Genomic DNA, 1,656 nt, shown 5'->3' with positions numbered 1-1,656 from the left:
TTAAAAACAAATTTAATTCAAGACCGTTTTCTAAAAATACAAATTCAATTGTTTTTATGATAACTTTTTGAGACAATTATATTATCACAAACCTTTAAAACTTATGTTTTATTTTGTTAATAATAATTATAGTTTGTATTAACTGTTTTTTGGTATGGAATTTTAATAATTATATTGTAATCAGCCATATTTCAAACATTAATAATTGGGTATTGTTTTGGTGTTCGTAGTTATATAAACATCTCAAGTGTAAACGGAATGTAATTTGTAAATAACATTTGTTTAATAAGCAAAAACGCAATTTAATATAAAAAATAATTGTTTTGCTACCAATCAGTATGAAAATAGTTAATACACATGTTATATAATATTTATTTTTTCTCGTTTAATACCAAAAAAATTTTTCTTGGTCTTTTTATCACAAAATTAATGATGAGAAGGTTTGATTTAATTTTTATTTTTATATAAAAATGATTTTCAAATTTTAATATAGTCAAAACCTAATTATTTCGTACGTTGATCATTTTTTTTGTTTTGGAATTGTGATGTATTTTTAATTACACAACATGGTCTGTCAAACTTTGTATTCATACAATTATTTTAAACTAAGATGGTTAAATATGTCCACAAATATAATTATATCATCAAAAAACCAAAAATGTGTTTTTAAATAAATTTACTAGTCATTTGATTATTGAGTATATTCAACGTGTTTATTATTTATTATAAATATTTATACAATAAAAAAGTGTTTAAAGCAGTTTTTGTTTTATTATTTTTAAACTAGTTTGTGAACAATAAATTGTTATTATATTAAAGATACAATAACAACGTTTTATGATAAATATATATTTAAAAATAACAATTATTAAAATAAATTTTAAATGTTATTGTTATAAAGATGTCTTGTGTTTTGGTGTTATATAAAATTATCATTATCAAAGATAAAAAACAATAATTAAATAATAATCAAACTGTCTACATAGTTATTTTATTGGAATTATATGATTTATGGTTGATGGACTATTACTCACACGTTTAACCAAATTAAATTCGTTTTAAAGTTGTTATTAAAATATTTGTAACACAAGATTTATTTATGAAAAAACACACTTTTGTCCTTTTGTGTTGTTTTTTGTGATAACGATTTTTCATTGATAATCACTCGAATTAGTTTTTGAAACACTTCAACAACATTTGTACCATTTTTTTGTAGATATTTCCAAAAATTGTGCATTTAAAGACTCTGCCAACACCTTTCCTTCTTTCTTTGATACTTCCCGTCGTTCTTCTCTATCGATTTTGTTACCACATAAAACAATTGGAACACGTTCTTCAACTTCCATCATTCGTTCTTTATATATCAACTCTTTGAAAAAATTAATTTGTTTAAAAGTTTATAGTCGTCAATGCTATACATCATTAAAAACCCGTCAGCTTTTGAAACATACAATTTTTGGAGGTATGAAGGCCAACCATTGCTAGCTGTGTCGACCAAATTTAATGAAATTAATTCATCATCTATTCTTAGTTTGACATTATAAATATCTTCAATTATTGGATCCCATACTTCAGGAAAAGACCCAGTTATTAATCGGATTATACAAGAAGACTTCCCAACATATCCTTCTCCTAAAACAACAATTAGAATTTGCG

The 1,656-nt window shown here is 23.2% G+C and overlaps 1 protein-coding gene across 1 annotated transcript; it reads right to left on the bottom strand.

Annotated features, from left to right (window-relative positions):
* Window positions 1-1,187: 1,187 nt before the first annotated feature.
* On the bottom strand, window positions 1,188-1,656 carry EIN_528880 (hypothetical protein; the record flags this gene model as incomplete). The annotated part of the gene is made up of 2 exons (XM_004253512.1): window positions 1,188-1,333; window positions 1,369-1,656. Coding segments are annotated over 2 exons (434 nt in total), but the record flags the coding sequence as incomplete, so codon positions are not given.

Source organism: Entamoeba invadens, assembly GCF_000330505.1.
Source record: "Entamoeba invadens IP1 unplaced genomic scaffold scaff_1105074726145, whole genome shotgun sequence".
NCBI classification, from domain to species: domain Eukaryota; phylum Evosea; order Mastigamoebida; family Endamoebidae; genus Entamoeba; species Entamoeba invadens.
The sequence above is the reverse complement of the archived record's forward strand: the minus strand, read 5'-3'. Positions and strand labels throughout refer to the sequence as shown.